General features: G+C 37.4%; 1 protein-coding gene across 1 annotated transcript; it reads left to right on the top strand.

Annotated features, from left to right (window-relative positions):
- Positions 1-1746: 1746 nt before the first annotated feature.
- Positions 1747-15074, top strand: LOC591992 (calcium-binding protein SPEC 2D). The gene is made up of 6 exons (XM_791535.5): positions 1747-1894; positions 7009-7045; positions 7777-7908; positions 9363-9489; positions 11206-11321; positions 12693-15074. The coding sequence occupies exons 1-6, from the start codon at positions 1892-1894 to the stop codon at positions 12725-12727; spliced, it is 450 nt and encodes a 149-aa protein (XP_796628.2). The 5' UTR covers positions 1747-1891; the 3' UTR covers positions 12728-15074.
- The last annotated feature ends 1158 nt before the right edge of the window (positions 15075-16232 follow it).

The raw sequence follows: 16232 nt of genomic DNA, 5'->3' as shown, positions 1-16232 counted from the left end.
AGAACTAGCTATTATTATTATTATTATTATGACTAGTGATGTGGGGAGATAATGCCGGATTTCAGCCGAAACATGAACAGAGATTTTTTGCATGTAGTGTATATCACTTGTTTTTAGCGTTTTAAATTAATTTTGGCAAATAAAGGGTCAGTGGTCGCGATAACCTGCATCGGTACAAACTCGAGTTGCTTTTTTCTGTAACATTAATATGCGATTAGTATTGCACTTATGAGTATCCAATATGATGTTGCAATAAGAAATATAGTGAAACCAATGTATTATATAGCATACTAAGCACATGTGTTGGCAACAAAATATTTTAGCTTAAATAATATACCAATATTACGAGAAATATAGGGGTATAGAGACAGGCGCGTACGCAGGAGGGGGGGGGGGGTGTTTTTTAGGGGTTACCCCCCCCCTCAATTTGTTCTCGAAAAAAAATATTGATGCTCCTTTACCCTTCCCCCCCCCCCCCCCGGCCAAGGTCGTATCTATCTCTCATTAGGCCCAAAATTGAGTAAGGGAACATAGCGACCAAGTGAGACAACTAAGGGGGGGGGGGGGGCGCAATTTTTGTTGTGCCATTGATATACATGTAGATAGATGCATCAGCCTTCGATACCAATTATAAACAGAGCTTTTACAGTGATAAGAAACACTGCGTCTAAGTCTAACGATATTTAAAGGAGCGTAGCAGCCGAGCGAGAAAATGGTTGATCTTGAATTTTGCTTAAAGTTTACATTTCAGTGCACTAAAAAGCCAATTATGAGGCATCTTGTATGATCCGCTGTCGTTTATGTGTTCCATTCTAGAGTAATTTCGTGCCAGATTTGGGAGAAACAGTGGACATGGTTGGAAACGTTAGTATTTAGGCTATAATATAACGAGAGATTACAATGCATGCGCAGACAAACCATACTTAATGGGTGTATACTGAATTTAATGGACCGAATCTTAGAGAGAAGATTATCTAGATTGGTTTTATGCTTCGATCACCAAACTTTGATTAATGTATCTATCTATTATATTCGGAAAATCAGTTCCATTCACTGATGGCGTAACAATATGTCGCAATGCGCAGCAGTGATCTGTCTCTGACAGTGTGATATTAATCACATGCAGGGTATCTAATTAATTATATATCCTACCAACTTTATTTCCTCTGCCACCTCTCCCTATCTTTTTCTCTCTCTCTCTCTCTCTCTCTCTCTCTCTCTCTCTTCTTTAAATCCCTTCTCCTCTTCTCAATGTTCTCTCAAAGAAAATTTGAACATAAAAATGCAGGTAACTATCTTAGATCTTATTCATCGAGTTAACGCCTATAAAATTACACAGTACATCAATCGTGTTTCTAAAAATCCTAGAAAGATGTTCTGTAGCATGATTTACGGGGCGGTCTTTTTGTTTTCAACTTTCTCCTTGTCACTAGTACTGGTCCTGGGGGGAAGTTTATTATTATAACGGAATTTATATATCACGATTATGCTATTTACTGAAACTAAAATAGCACAATAATAAAAGAAGAATAAAGGAAACGTCTTGGTAAATACTATAGCATTGCTGTCTTTCTAAATATTCATAATTGAATGACACACGCCCTTAAGACTAAAACAACAACAACAACAACAACAAAATTCTTTGGCGTAAATATTCACTACGGACTAATACTTGTCTTGAAAACTAAAATAACAACTGTTGTCACAACACCTACACAATTACTAGCATTTGGTCACGTGCTTTATATTTCTGTATAATGCTCTTTGTCATCACTACACCCTTGCCACTCCTTGAAAGCAAGTCGACCAGAAGAGAGGTATAGGTACCCGAGATCCAGAGACATTTTGCTTTCTATCTTCAATTCTGTCGGATCTATCCCAATTTCTAAAGATGGTAAGTTGTTAGATCACGATTTAATTTGTTTCCTTCCTGAAATGTGTTGCTGCCGTCTACAGTAATTTCAGGCTTAAATAATTTGGAGGTATTAATACACCTGTTTTTTTAAATTCTATTTAGGCATATATATTTCTCTCCTGAATCCCTGTTCATTCTATTCAGATATAATAAACAGTCTGTTTCTCTATATGTGCTGTACAAGCATGAATGTCAATTTAAGAAATATAATCACAAACAGAAATCAACAAAGAGAATATACAAATCTTATAACTACTAAAATTATTAACTTAACATAAATAACTAACATAATATAAAGGTAGCTAACGTGGTCAAAATAAATAACGTAGGTAAGGACGAAATACAGTTTAAGTTAATTAATTGAGGCCAAAGAAGTGCGTTTTTAGTACAGATTTGAACGTTAATTGCAGAAGTGGGTGTCTGTCGTATGAAATTGGGAAGATTGTTCCATACAAAGGTTTGGTCCAGCAACTGCAAAAGATCTGCCCCCATAGAATAATGTATTGGTTTTAGGTACTCAAAGTAATGATTGCTTGAGGGTTCCAGGTGGATGCATGGTGGCACCTCTTATCCACTTTCTATACTGTTGTTGATACGTTGGGCAATAATCTGGTCAATCATCACTGCTGCAATAGTGAAACAGACTAGCACAAATCAAATTAGACTAGTATTATACGGTTGAATTTACCTACAGTTTATTACTACGTGATTTAATTCACATTTTTTTCTCAAAATTAAATACTTCACTACAAGTTTGGGTTTTTCACTAAAAAGTTAAGCGTTCCAAACCTTTTTGTTTCTCCATCGTCGGGTAAGAGTCATCTTGGATTTCCTTGTTAAATCCATCCGGTAGTTCCGTTGCTTGCTATGTAGTTGATAATGCACAGAGAGAAAGAGAGAGAGAGACAGAGACAGAGAGACAGAGAGACAGAGAGAGAGAGAGAGAGAGAGAGAGAGAGAGAGGGGGGGACCACCATCATTATGCAATGGTTCAGGTTTATGTCATGTACTTTTGAAACCATTTCCTAGCATCTCAACCCCCCCCCCCCCCCCACTCAGTGTTATTTAGGGTACGCATATGCATGTTCCCTCCTTTTGAAAGCACCCCCTATAAAGTCCGGTGTGTAAAGTCAATTTTTTGGTACTACGAGCCGGACTTTGGTGGTGGTGGTGGTGGTGGTGGTGGTGGGGGGGGGGGGGGGGGGGGCTGGATAAAGACTATGTGGTATCGGCAGAAAATTGATGCTATAATATCGGATATTTGTTTTTTATATGATCTTTATAATGTTTTTAAGGTGACATAGCTTATTCTCCCCTTGCAAACGAGAAAGAAAACAATGTTATTAAAAGGGATCATGCGTCTAATATGATTGTTATTGAAATCGATTCAAAGATTTTTTTTGAATAAGCACTGCTTTTTACCAAAATCTGTTTTTTAAAAACAACTTTTACAAATCTCATCCATGCTTATTGAGTTGAGACGTTCCATTCAATTGAAAATACTCCAAAAGAATAAACTTTTCCTAATCTGAAAGTGATCTTACAACGTAGTGGCAGAATTTATTGAGCCATGCCCTTTGATTATTAGGAATCAATGCATAAAGCCTTTAATAGTCCTATAGTCGCGGATGCCTAAATGGGGGTATTTCACTAAGCGGCGAATGATTACGAACGTTGTGAGTTTTGGCAGTTGGCGACTATTCGCGACTGTAAGCAAATGTTAGCGACAGTTTTTGCGAAGATTGGCAACTTTTTGCTAATCCTTTGCCACTATTTGTGAATGTTTGGGACCTTTAGGAACCCTGGCGAAACCCCAATTTCGCTGTGAGCGGCGATTGCTTGCGAACGTATAGCGAATTTGGGTTTCGCCACGGTTCGTATAAGGTTGCAAAAGTTTCGTGAAGGGTTGCAAGAAAGTTCGCAATTCTCAATTTTCATTGTCGCAAAGAAATTTTGAACATGTTAACAATTTCTTTGCGAATTTATTTTTTCGCAAACCAGCCGTAAAACCTTTGCAAACGGTTGTAAGACGGTGTTGCTGAAGTTCTTTTTGATTCGCCAATGCTAGCGACCACGTTACCATATTATGGTTCCTATACAAAAATAGATCCGTTGAGTACCAGAAGTAATAACAAAAGGTCCCAAACATTCATAGTGGCAAAGGATTAGCGAATAGTTGCTAATCTTCGCAAAAACTGTCGCTAACATTTGCTAACAGTCGCTCATAGTCGCCAACTGCCTTTCGCAAACACTTTCGCAAATTTTCGCTCAAATGTTGCTAATTGTCGCTAAACAGCGCTAAATGTCGCAAAGGCGAACCCTGATTTTCGCCAACATTCGTCAGAAAATTTTGCGAATCCAAAACCGCAATGTTCGATACCCCTTTAAAGGTAAAGACCAGAATTGGAAACGCCCCAATTTCAAAAAATGAAATGGAAGCTCTCATTACCAATCATGTGAAAGAATATGTTTTGACTAATACATGATGATAAAAAAATTGCCAGGAAACCGCCTACTAATTCATATATTTGGTAAATTTGTTTCTCTCATGGTCTGTGAGAGATATAGGGTAGTCCGATATACATCTTTCTGTGTATAGTGCTTGTAACTTTACGAAGAATGGGCCAAATTTCTTATCATTTTGATGATTCCAGAACCTTGCAGATGCTAGATGCTAGATGATCAACCTTTTCTGATCGATTCCACGTTTCTTTCACAATGCAATCGCATGACCATAACTGGTCTTTACCTTTAAGAAGTCTAGCGACGGTTAATGTTGATATATTCCCTGTCACTTTACTTTATACGGTCAGTGATTTTCGAAAATAGGACGTTAGTCAAAGAGGACCGTCAGCCGAGCGAAATATCGGTTTCCGCATGTGCAAAATCGCACAAGTCACCGTCCCTTTGATTTCAGGATGGTTCTCCGGTCTCGGCTGAAATAACGTCTGATCTGTAAACGGGAAGGAATAGTTTGTCGTGTATATGGGGAAAAAACAGAAAGGGAATTTAAAAGGTAATTTTCGGAAAAACAAACAATTCATAGGGGATGATAAAGGAAAAGATGAAACAAAGAAGAGAAAATGATAGGATAAAAACAAAGAATAACATAAAAACAGACAGAAGAGAAAATGTTAGAATGATAGAAGAAAGGATAACAAAAATAACAAAGAGAAGCTTAGAGAAGGAGACAAATTAAAAAAAACACAAAGAAATACCCAAAGGAGTAAAATGATTCGGGGTCACAGGACTTCGCGTCACCGTCCCCAGAAATCAAAATGGTCTACAGAATAATGAGGATAGGATTACTGTGAGAGGAACGCGTCATCGTCCCCTTCCAACAAGTCCCTAATTATAAGACGGCATTACGACGGTAGAAGGCCGGCAAAAAAAAAAAAAAAAAAGGGGGGGGGGGACCTCCGTAGTCAGACCTGACGAGACCACAAAGTAACACTTTAAAGTTCTGGATCTATAGAGGGAACTGCGCCTATTTTTTCAATGAAGTTCCGTAGTTGATCACGGAAGCAATGCGGAAAGGCTTCGACGGCCGTACTAGAATTGTTAGGCATGGGTTAAGCCTACTTTCTAAGCTTAACGAGTTAATTTTTAATGGATATTTGTTGACTTATATCTGGAAGTATTAAGACTACACATCTTTTTCTGGCTTTTAACAATCTAAGGGAGGAAGAGAGAGGGAGAGAGAGAGAGAGAGAGAGCAAGTTTAGATAATTCGAGCCTACTTTAGATAAGTGCCCCTTTTTATTTCTTATAGGTGTCCGTTCCACATCTTACCACCTCTGATACATGTAAGTGCCCCCTTCACCGATGATAATTGCCCCTATTCAAATCTGAGAGGTGCCCATTTTATTTTAACAAGTACCCTTTTCTTTTGTAATAAGTGCCCCTTCTCACCTCTCATAATTGCCCTCCTTTATTTTGGCACGTGCCCCCTTGTCTTTCTAATCAGTGCCCTTTCATCTCTGATAAATGCCCCTTTTTTTATAAGAGCCAGTTCACTTTCTCATAAATGCCCTTCTCACATGACTTGTGTGCTAAATGCCTTTATTAAAATCTCATAGTTGCCCCTTTTCTTTCGACAAGTGCCCATTTTCCTTTGTAATAAGTACCCCTTTCAATTCTTACAAGTGCCCCTATTTATCTTAGGTGAGTGTCCCTTTTCAGGTACAATAAATAACCCTTACCACCTCTGATTCTTTTCAAATCTGAGAGGTGTCCCTTTTATTTTGACAGTTTAAAGTGCCTCTTTTCATCTCCGTTGAGTGCCCTTATTACAATTTGAGAGGTGCTCATTCGACTCTGTAATAAATGCCTCTTTTCATCTCTGATAATTGCCCCTTTTACTTTGTAATAAGTGCCCCTTTCCGTCCGCATAAGTGCTTTTCTTCATTTCTGGTGAATGCCCCTTATCATGTGCGAGTAGTGCCTCACTGTCACCTTTAAATATTCCGATTTTTACTTTGACACGTGCTCCTTTTCTTTTCTAATAAGTGTCCTTTTAACTTTGGATATGTGTCCCCTTTTTCTTTCACCATGTATTCTCATAATTTAAAGCGACCAAGATCAACTTTTTCTTCGAGTTCACCCAAAGCTCGCTCGATATGCTTGCTCGCATTTTATGTTATTACATTTTGTTTCTTATTAAATACCTTTCCAGTCTTTCATGATTAGGATTGTTTTTACCTTTTTATAAGATGAAATTTTCGCACCACGACCTCGCAAATCTTTGTTGTTGTTGCTTGCTCTCTTCGCTCGCTCGCAATGAAATATTGAGACCATCACACTGCAAAGTATGATGCTTAGTATCTTGGACCATGTAAAGAGAGAAAAAAAACAATGAAATCATCCCTGATAATCTAATCACAATGTAGGGGTATATTAAAGGGCCTTTCCATGTATAAAATAGCTATATTTTCGCTTTGAGGTTCTAGGTGACCTTTTTTTCTCTCCAGAAAGTGCCCTTTTTTGTTTGTGTATAATTAGTCAACGAAGCAAAATACGACATTTCACAATCTAGATTCCTCATTGATAGTAGTGTTATTTTAATTTCGTTTTTTTTTTCCTTTTCATTACAGGCAGCCCAATTACTTTTAACCGAAGAGGAGAAAGCAGGTACGAAAAACAACGAGTCCGAATGTTTCAATTTTTATAATGGTAGACCAAAGTTTAATATAACAAGAGGGTATTATAAAACAATGTTAAACATGATATTAGTATTGCAGTAAAATGTTAGCTCTCGAAGAGCATCAACAGAAAATAAGATCATTAAAGATGTGAAAATAACAGCTGGTCTTTTAGGATAAAAACAATTCTCCTTCACATTGGAGGATATCGGTTGGTTGGTTGGTTAGTTTGTTTGTTTTACTTGACTGCTAAGAAAGCATGTGTGTGCTTGTAAGTAAACAACCAGTGGACCGACTGCTTTCAATCCTCTCCGAGGGACTTGGTAATGAGGATTAATGCCTTACTAAAAGGCACTAGCGCATCGACTTGGTGTCGAACACGGGACCTCCCGGTTACGAGACCACTGTTCCACCACTGAGCCATCACGCCTGCTTGCAATTTGAAGATTGCAATATTGAAGAAATCAAGCAAAATAACGCCTAATGATGAAAACAAATTGTTATTCAATCCAATAATTTCTAGTCATGTAGAAGTATTTGCTTTCAAGAGGAACGACTTTGCTTTTATTAGCAATTGCCAGTCCTTATATAAGATATATATATATATATGTATATACATTACTCGATGTTTCCTACAAACATCTCCTGCTTCTTTCCTCCCCTCTCTTACTGACACCATTCTCCAATTTTTTAACTATTTTTTTATTACCTCTTTTCTAGAATACAAGGCAAAATTCGACAAATTTGACGAGAATGGCGATGGCACCATCCCTACTAGGATGTTGAAGTTTGCGATGACAGCAATGGGTCATGACCTTACTGAGGCTGAGCTTGAAAATTATGTAGCTAAAGGTGAGTTCATGGTGAAGACTAATGAAATGACAACGAAAGAGATGATGAAACTGACCACAACACGTAAATTGGAAGTTTAATTAGCTATGACTTGAAGCATAAAACATTTCCTTTTAACATGGGTTGCGAAAATCCGTAAAAGAAGTTTAACATGTTAACAATGAATTCTGTGATAAAAAAGTCAATTCCGTGTCAGAGTTCGTCATACGACAGGAAGCATAGCCAGAAATTTGACTGAAAAGGGATATCTGTGATTTAAAAAAAATATTTAAAAGATGTTGTATTAATACTTTTCAGTTTACAAAACATATTCCATGGAAAAATACTTAAATCTTGTGCATAATTATTGATGTCAAGTATATATCGTCGCTCGCATCACGAACCGTCCTCTCCGCGCATTTCCAAGCGAAAGTCAGTTTTGCAGAAAACGCGTTTAAAAGATAGGACTTTTTGAAACGGTAATTGTTAGACTTTAGAATAGATTATATTAAAAATCAATGTGACTGCTTGAAAGTTTAGGTCTTAAAGTTGTATACAGTGTGTTTACATTTTCTTGAGTTGGAGTATTTTGCTAGGGAGGACGGTTCGTGGTGGGAGCGACGATATGTATGAATTATACTTCATAAACAGATTCTGTTTATGAAGTATAATCAAGAGGTCATCAGGTCAACAATAATTACAGTGAAAGGTGAAACTACTTTTTAAATAAAGTGGTAGTACACAATTCTATTTTCTATGGTGAAATGAGAGCTTGCCTTTTCGATTTGCAATACATTATTCTTCTTTATACGAAGTAAAAATCATCCTTTTAAGACAATCAATGCTTGGCTTGTATTTCATGTTCATGTACAGGTAAATACACCGTTTTGCTATTATCAAAATATGATTAATTATTATACTGTGTGAGTGCTTTTCTAAATATAATATGATGACCGTGTTTTTTCATCCAGAAAAGATTAGACAAACGTTGGTTTAATTCCAAAACTTCTGTAATACCTACATTGCCATTGTGCGCGTTCTAAAGTTTCTGAATTTTTGCAGCAAAATGAACATAATTATTATTATGGAGAAGGCTCTGTTTGCATTTTGAAAAGCCTTTAATTAAAGAACAGAATATTAAGCAGAACTTTAAACTGGAACTGTCGTGTTTTTGTTTCAATACTGGTATTGATCATAATTGTTCGTACTTTACACAATTCATTAACACTCAAATAATTTTTTTTTTAACGAGAAGAGCTCAGAGATTGCTCTCTCTTCATTTCAACAAAGTTTACATGAAAGTGCTTACTTTTTATCACCTTAAGATGTTTCCACTCATTAGGCATTTATTTAAGAGAATTATCGGATCTAATCTTCCTGCATTGAAATCGAGACGTAAGAATGCAAGATGAATCACTATTCGAAAAGGAATTTTGTGTGGGAACTAAGAAGCCTATCTTTCTTCATTCGGTTAGGTAACGAAACTACTACATATTCTGAGCTTTTGACGATGATAGAAGTTAAGGTGAAGCTAGCCGGAGTTTACAAAATATACAGTGAAGCTTTCCTCGCCGTGGACAAGGATGGCAGCAACCGTCTCTGGTAAGTTGGACAGTGATAGGGTAGTAGGACAGTGAAAGGGTATTGGGATAGTGATAGCAGGGGCGTACGCAGGGGGGGTGTTTTGGGGGTTCAACCCCCCCCCCCCTTTGTTATGTTAATGTATGTAAACCCCCCTAAAAAAAACCTAAAACCCCCCCCTTTGGCTTTTTTTTTTTTTTTTTTTATTTAAAAAAAAAAAAAAAAAAAAAAAAAAAAAAATTATACCCACGGCTAACCTAAATAAGGTGACCTTATCCCCCCCCATACGTAAAAAAATGTCAAATTTTGAAATTTTGAGACCAAAAAAAAAAAAAAAAAGTGTCCGCTTTTTTCCCTCAAGAATTCACATCCTAAACGGGTATTTCAAAGAAGGGTACTCCTAAACAAGTATTGTAAAATAATTATTGTAGCCCCCTGACTGAGGAGTGCGACAGGGACTACCTTTTAGTTGTAAAAAATGTAAAATTAATCAAATTGCGCTTCTGATGTAAAATTCATAAGGTAATTTTGTTGTCAATAGAGAAACAATAACATGGGTTTAATGCACATGCAGCCATCATAAGTCCTTTCTTTGAAAAAAAGAATTACATCTCAAATATGATCTATTTTATGTAAAGTACATGACTGTAGTGTTAACAAAAAGAACACAATGTACAATGAACAGTTACTATTCTACTATGCAAAACAAAATATAAGAGACCAGCTATATATAGGCGCGAGACTTGGTAGGTCTGGGTCGGTATCGTGGGCATCCATCTTGATATACTGAAGATCTAAAGACCGGCAAGCGCAGGCGGCGGCCGGTAGACTCGCCAATGGGCATTATTACCCCTTTCATTGTTTTCCACGGTCGGTCTGGCCATGAGGGTTAAAAATACCCCTGAACGCGTATACCGGCGCGAACAGCAGGATTTTGAACCATTTTGAAAAAGTACCCTTTTTCTTGAAAATCATGGCCCAAATGGACGTTTTTGAACCCCTTAATACGGCACCGTTTACAGTATTTATATTTGACTGAGACCCCGGGAAGCTTGCCCAGTCTTTTATGAGAATGGCAATAGATTTATCAGGTAAATTTGAAGAAGAAAACAATCCGATGAATTGTACGTCCAAGTTTCCGCTGTTCGAAAAATGTGAACAATAATCATTTCATGCTAAAGACTAATGGAAAACAGCGTGTTAGGAAACATAATCCCTTAAGAATAAGATGCTCCTCCCGCTCCCATCCTCCTCCAGTCACCCCCCTCTCTCTCTCTTTCTCAAACTATGAACCAGACAATTATAGCTTTAAAAAAACTACGATCTACCACTTGGGTGAATATACCCTATATATTTTTCATTCGGATAGTACAAACAGAATAGTTCTTTTGGTTTTACAACTATCCGGGTATCAGTAAATGTGTATCACACGTTAGTTGTCTGGAGTTTTGCGTTTGTAGTCTTTGCCCGGGACTTGATTATCCCTCGAAGACAATAAATTAATAATCAATAATCAGGGGGATGATTATTATGCTTGTTAAGCTTGTACAAGAGTAGATCAATATCATTAACATAATTTCATTTTCTATATGGTATAGTCGAGATCAATGCTGGATCAGTATTCATCACATTTGAATAATATTCGATGATAATTTAGTCAATGACTTCAGTGGAATAATCCAAATTTGGAGAAAGTGATCTCAAAATAATTTGTATTTGTTAATTATTTGCTTGCAGTGCTGACGAGCTGCGTCAAGCGATGTTCACCGTTGATCCGTCGATGACGGAGGAGGATATCAATGCAATGATCGAGAAATTCGACTTTAATGAAGACGGTAAACTCAACCTTTTAGGTGAGTGCATTGAAAGGATGATGTCAGTGGCATAATGTAATCAACCCCCCGGCCCCCCACTCAGTGTTATTTAGGGTACGCATATGCGTGTTCCAAGCGACCCCCCCCCCCCCTTTTCAGCAAAAGTCCGGTGTGTAAAGTCAGTACGGGTCGACCTTTTTCTTTTGTAATACGAAAAGGACATTTTGGTAACACGCATGGGGTACGTCCGTTCTCGGAGTGGGGGGGGGGGGGGGGGGGGGCGGGGGGGGGGCGGGGGGGGGCGGGATCAACCCATTGAAAGGGAACTGGAATGGTATGGGGAGGGGCACCGATCTTACTCGTAAAATGAAATACGAATTTGAAAGGCTGCTGCTCAGAGGAAGAGTATGGGAGGGGGTTCAGGAGTCTTCTTTTCTCGTCCCTTTCCCCAATTTCAAAACCTGACAGTCAGCTGATAGTATACACCGATTCTTATATGAAACTTCCATAATTTATTGGTCCCAAACATTTTTTCACAGTTAAATCGTATGACCAGTAGTCGACTTTTACCTTCAATCATCAACATATTTATAGCAGTTCTCATTCGGCGTCATTTTTGTCTCGCCTGCAAAACGGAGCGAGACATAGCCGTCACTATATATCCAGCGTCCTTGTAGTTGTAGTAGTTTTCGTCGTCGTTCGTGTTGTTGTCGTCAACAATCATGCTATATTCGCAATAAGTTTTTGTATAGCTACGAGGTAGGATAACCGAATTCAAACCCCAGGTACATCTGTTGAAGGGGGCAGATCAAATTCGAAAATGGGTCAAATCTAAATGAGGTCAAATGGTCAATCAACTTTCCATGTAAAGCACTCATGCACTGTACACGCAATATTGAATAAAACCTCGATGATGAGGTCGAGGGTTCTAGGCCATCTTATGTAAATATCTCAACTAATATTCCACTACAATTTCAATTTGATATGTACTTATGAACAACGCACAATCTCAAGATGATTTCGGATCGCCAGGTCAACAGTTAGGTCATGTGAGAAACATTGTACTTAAGGGATTTTCACTCAGAGGCAGAGGCATAATTCTCAATCGTGTGAAGTTAAATTTGTTTAGGCTGTTTTTTTTTATACCATGGGTTTTTTGATCGTATTTAATAGCAGCATTCTGAAATAGTGTTCTCTCATTTGTCAGTGATAAAGTCTATGCAACATTACCATTACCGGAAACTGTCAGAACCAAAATTCACATCCTGAGCTCCTGGAAGCTTAAAATTACACAGTTTTCATAAGTGTATTGCGTTTATTCGCATCGTGAGACTCAGGCGAGACAACGTCTGCAGATTGCCTTATTTCTTTTCATTCACTGCATATTATTTCTCCTTTTCTACCTTTCAGAATTCATGCAGTTGATAATTCATTATACTCGGTGAAGATGATGAACGCTATCCTCTACTTCAACAGCGACAACTTGTCCTTTTTGTCCTTCTTGAGGACACTTCGGGAAAGGACAATATAATCGTCTCGTATCAGATTTCATTATGTTCCGGTAATTTTGTTTGAGCTGTCACTTTTTGTTTTGTATAGTTTGTCTTTTTTTCAAAGATTGGTTCGAATTTCCCTTCACTTTATTTCTTTACATTTTTTTCATTATACCCAGGGTGCCTTTATAATGTTTGTGTACTCCTTCCAAAAATAAATGTTGTATTTTTTTTCTTCTTCTGAAAGCCAACTATTAGTATTTCATTATATGATACCTTTGACATCATGATTTTTGTATTTGTTTTTTATTTTTATCATAGTCATCGTGATTGTGGTTAGGATGGAGGTCGACTAACACCAAAGAATATCCATGTCCGAAAAGTGACATGGTACACAAGGGAGAAGAGGAATTTTAACTTTCTTAATTCTTGATAGGCGGTAAAAGCACTTATCTTAATTTACTTTAATGGTATTTCATGTGGAGGTGTCGTAGGTCATTCCAAGGAGTTTTGAGAGCTGGAGACCCAACTGGCAACACATTATTCCAAGCAGCTGCCGTTTTCTATGGTTGCACAATAGAATCTACAGGCGTGCTGTCACCTTTGATGTCCGAGGTTCGAAGCCGCCAATATCATTGGAAAGCTTGAGTAGTGATTTTGTTCACAAAGAAATATCCTTAATATTTCACTTTTTTATTTGAACTAACAAGGGGAAAATCAAACAGATGATAAAATATGTATTGAAAAGCCAAATTGTGTCAAGAAATGTGCTTACATTGTATGATAGCAGCTTTAATTTGTGAAAAATAGTGAAATGCAACAGTCCTAAAACTTGCAATTTGACACTTTTCCGATAACTTCCGGCTCACGAACAAAAAAAAGTGAATTTGCTCATGTACAGTTCTTTATGATGTTATATGTCAGAATAGTGCCCGCACATGCCCAGTCGAATAATTTTGATTAATATTTCTGGAAATGTTACTCCATTTCCTTTCGCTTGCCTCCTGTAAAGGTAAGCACTGTGTTCTGCTCGTATTATCAGACGAGTGGTAGCGAAAAGTAGTTATCATTACAAAAGCATCTTTCCCTTTGAAAGTGGTCCGTTAGTTTGCAGCTAGGCAGGAATCTTTTGTCTACGTATCTGCAAGGAAGATCTAGTTAAGCACATGCCTGGCATATTTCCTCGTGGCGGCATCGAAGATGGTACAAAGGGAATGAGTTAGATAAGACTCCATCTCTTAAAGCGTCTTGGTCATTCAATACGCCATTTTCGTAATGTAACCAAATATGATTCATAAGTCTTTGTGAAGTGCCTCAATACAAATTATTTCGTTCACCTGCTAGGAATAATAGTATTTCAATAGTCAGAGCAGGGACTTGTTAGTATCCCAAGTCCCTGGTCAGAGTGCAACTGCATATATTAAGTGTTGCTAGGTAGGTCAAGCCATAATGTTTGTCCAACCTACCAACAACGTTTGTATGCAGTTCGGATTCTGTCTATTGAAATACTATTATTCTTATCAGGCGAATGAAATAATTTGTGTTGAGGCACCTCACAAAGATTTATGCATCATTTTGGTTACATTACGAAAATGGCCTATTGACTCATTGAGTTAAACTGACTGGTGTATTGAGCATACTGTAAACGGCAGCACGAGGGCTGAATTACATTCATTTTGCAACACATAGCAATGTTTAAACAAATATTACATAACGTTTGCGAGAAAACATTCAAAAGAAAAATAAATAGGATAAAATATTATGACCAAAGAAAACCTCTTAATCTGGACATCTAGGAAGATCTAGGAATAAAGCGATTCATCTGTATTACTTTAAATAATTATAATTTATTTGTTTTGTTCATGTATATGTATTATGTTTGTTTATACGATGACAAAACCACGCCAAACCAATCCAAGGCTTGAACGACAGCAACGTCCTTTAAAAAGGCATTAATCCAACATTTGCCACTCTCCACCCAGGTGTAAATGGGTACCTGGCAAATAATATTGATGGGGTAATAATAATTGCAGGGCCCGCGGGAGCAGCAGTATCAGTAATGATATTGCTACCCGTGGTTCACAAAATTATCATTATTATTATTATTGTTATTATTATATGGCGATATCACTTACAGTAAAGTGGAGAAAATGGGTATATGTAAACAATTGTGTATTTTAGTTTGGTGCAATTTATAATCATGCAATGTTCACTAAATAAAACTCTGCTAAGTAATACTCTGTCTTTGAAAAACAATTTTATAGTAGTTTGTGGAAATAAACACCCTTAATTCATGAAATTTATTTGCTCTAAAGAATGAATCATGCATTTAAAAAAGTCACAAACGTTACTCGCTTCGTTGACAAAATGGTAATGACAGAGATGATGGTGATGATGGTGTTGATGATGATGTTGATGGTGTTGATGATGATGATGATAATGACGATGATGATGATGATTATGACTATCCACCTTATGGTTCGCGATTCAAGCATTGTGATAGATTGTTATAAATATAATATAAATATTTACATATATAATATCCATTGTAAATAGAATCGGGCTGAACGATAGTCCTACCGCTGAATCGTGATGTCCGTCAGAGTCCCTTCATCGCCCTTGACGATAATGATGGGCCCAGCTGCAGATAACGTTAACCATTGTCATGATTATACATGTTTGCCTTAGACATTCACAGTCACAGGAATATATAGTTACACATATTATATTATTGGACAAATGTGACAACTTTGATGACTCTCGTGGAAATGAATACATAATGATATAATGATATAATAATAATAATAACATTTAATTTGTATATAGCGCTTAATACAAATGTCTCTACGCGCTTTACAAATATACTATTACCCCGGTCATTGGATTCAGTGCTTGCCCGCACACAACGTGTGCACAATCTCCACTCCCGGGGGAGCATTCCAGCCAGGCGTTACATGACGCTCAAAAACTGTTTGACCAACAATGACGGTCGCATCCTACCGGGTACCCATTTAACACCTGGGTTGAGAGTAGCAAGTGCAGGTTAATATCTTGCCAAAGGATATTAGTGCCATGTCGGGATTCGAACCTTAGACCTTCGCATCTCCAAGTCAAGCGCCTTAAACCACTCGACCATATCGAAGAACATATATAATCATATAATCATAAAAAACATAAAAAAGTCATAAATACAGACTAAATAATAGGCCAGTACCTCTAAGAAGAAACTGCTTGTACATGAACATGGGCCCCTAAACAAGGTAAACACAATATCAAATTAAAAAGCAAAATAAATAAAAATTGAGAATGAGAAAGAGAAGAACAAGAAGAGATGGGAATGAGAAAGAGGAGAAGGGGAAGAGATGAGAATGAGAAAGAGGAGAAAAAGAAGAGATGGGAATGAGAAAGAGGAGAAGGGGAAGAGATGAAAATGAGAAAGAGGAGAAGGGGAAGAGAT

This window comes from Strongylocentrotus purpuratus, unplaced genomic scaffold (assembly GCF_000002235.5).
Source record: "Strongylocentrotus purpuratus isolate Spur 01 unplaced genomic scaffold, Spur_5.0 spur5_scaffold_5, whole genome shotgun sequence".
In the NCBI taxonomy this organism is placed as follows: Eukaryota; Metazoa; Echinodermata; class Echinoidea; order Camarodonta; family Strongylocentrotidae; genus Strongylocentrotus; species Strongylocentrotus purpuratus.
This window is presented reverse-complemented; position numbering and strand designations above follow the sequence as displayed.